The 758-nt window shown below is 45.4% G+C and overlaps 1 protein-coding gene across 1 annotated transcript; it reads right to left on the bottom strand.

Moving 5' to 3' along the window:
• Positions 1–379: 379 nt before the first annotated feature.
• SARC_17798 (hypothetical protein) lies at positions 380–626 on the bottom strand (the record flags this gene model as incomplete). The annotated part of the gene is made up of 1 exon (XM_014288113.1): positions 380–626. A coding segment is annotated over one exon (247 nt), but the record flags the coding sequence as incomplete, so codon positions are not given.
• Positions 627–758: the final 132 nt, after the last annotated feature.

The following is a 758-nucleotide window of genomic DNA, read 5'->3' as shown; positions in this document are numbered from 1 at the left end:
TATATATTATATACCTTCCATGCATTCGTATATATACACATATACAGATACGGCTGTACATACCCATTAATACGAGATACGCTGCCTTCCTTCCGATTCTGTTGTTTGAGATCTTAAGAAAGTAGAGCGCCGGAACAATGTAGCATAGCGACGTCGAGCAATTTGCCCCCACGATGGAGAACACTGTACATGACCCAATGAGATTGCAACAAAATGACAGTCAATTAATATCAGCCAATGAAAATGCGGCTATTTACTGTTAATGAACAATGGGAGTGCAGTAATGTTTGGGGTACAATCAGTACGATACCGTCGATAGAACACAACAAAACTTAAGCATGCATGCCAGGCATACACGTATACGCCACACACAACGCACCTTGGCCGAGATCGTGGACCATCAGTGCGAGCACATACGTCGTAGCACAGACCACAGCCGTGCACACATTGAACACACTATCGCTAACTTGGTTGCTGCGGTGTTTAGCGAGGGCTGTGGGGTTTCCCTTTATGTGTGTTGCGAGTGTGTGTGTGCCTGCGAAGGGCTTTGTCTGAGAGCCACTGACGACGTTGATGAGCGAGCTTCGCAGGGGGTGTGTTTGCAGAGGGAAGGATCCTAGTGACATTAACGAGACACCTAAACGTCCGACGTTTGCCATCAGATCATCCACGGCATCTAGTAACGCAGAGAAAGGTGACACATTTTATGACGTATGTAAACGTTGTCCATGATAGTATATAAAGGATGTAAATATATA

The sequence above is a fragment of the Sphaeroforma arctica genome (assembly GCF_001186125.1).
Source record: "Sphaeroforma arctica JP610 unplaced genomic scaffold supercont1.12149, whole genome shotgun sequence".
Classification (NCBI taxonomy): Eukaryota; class Ichthyosporea; order Ichthyophonida; genus Sphaeroforma; species Sphaeroforma arctica.
Note: the sequence above shows the minus strand (reverse complement) of the source record. Positions and strands in the feature narration are given on the sequence as shown.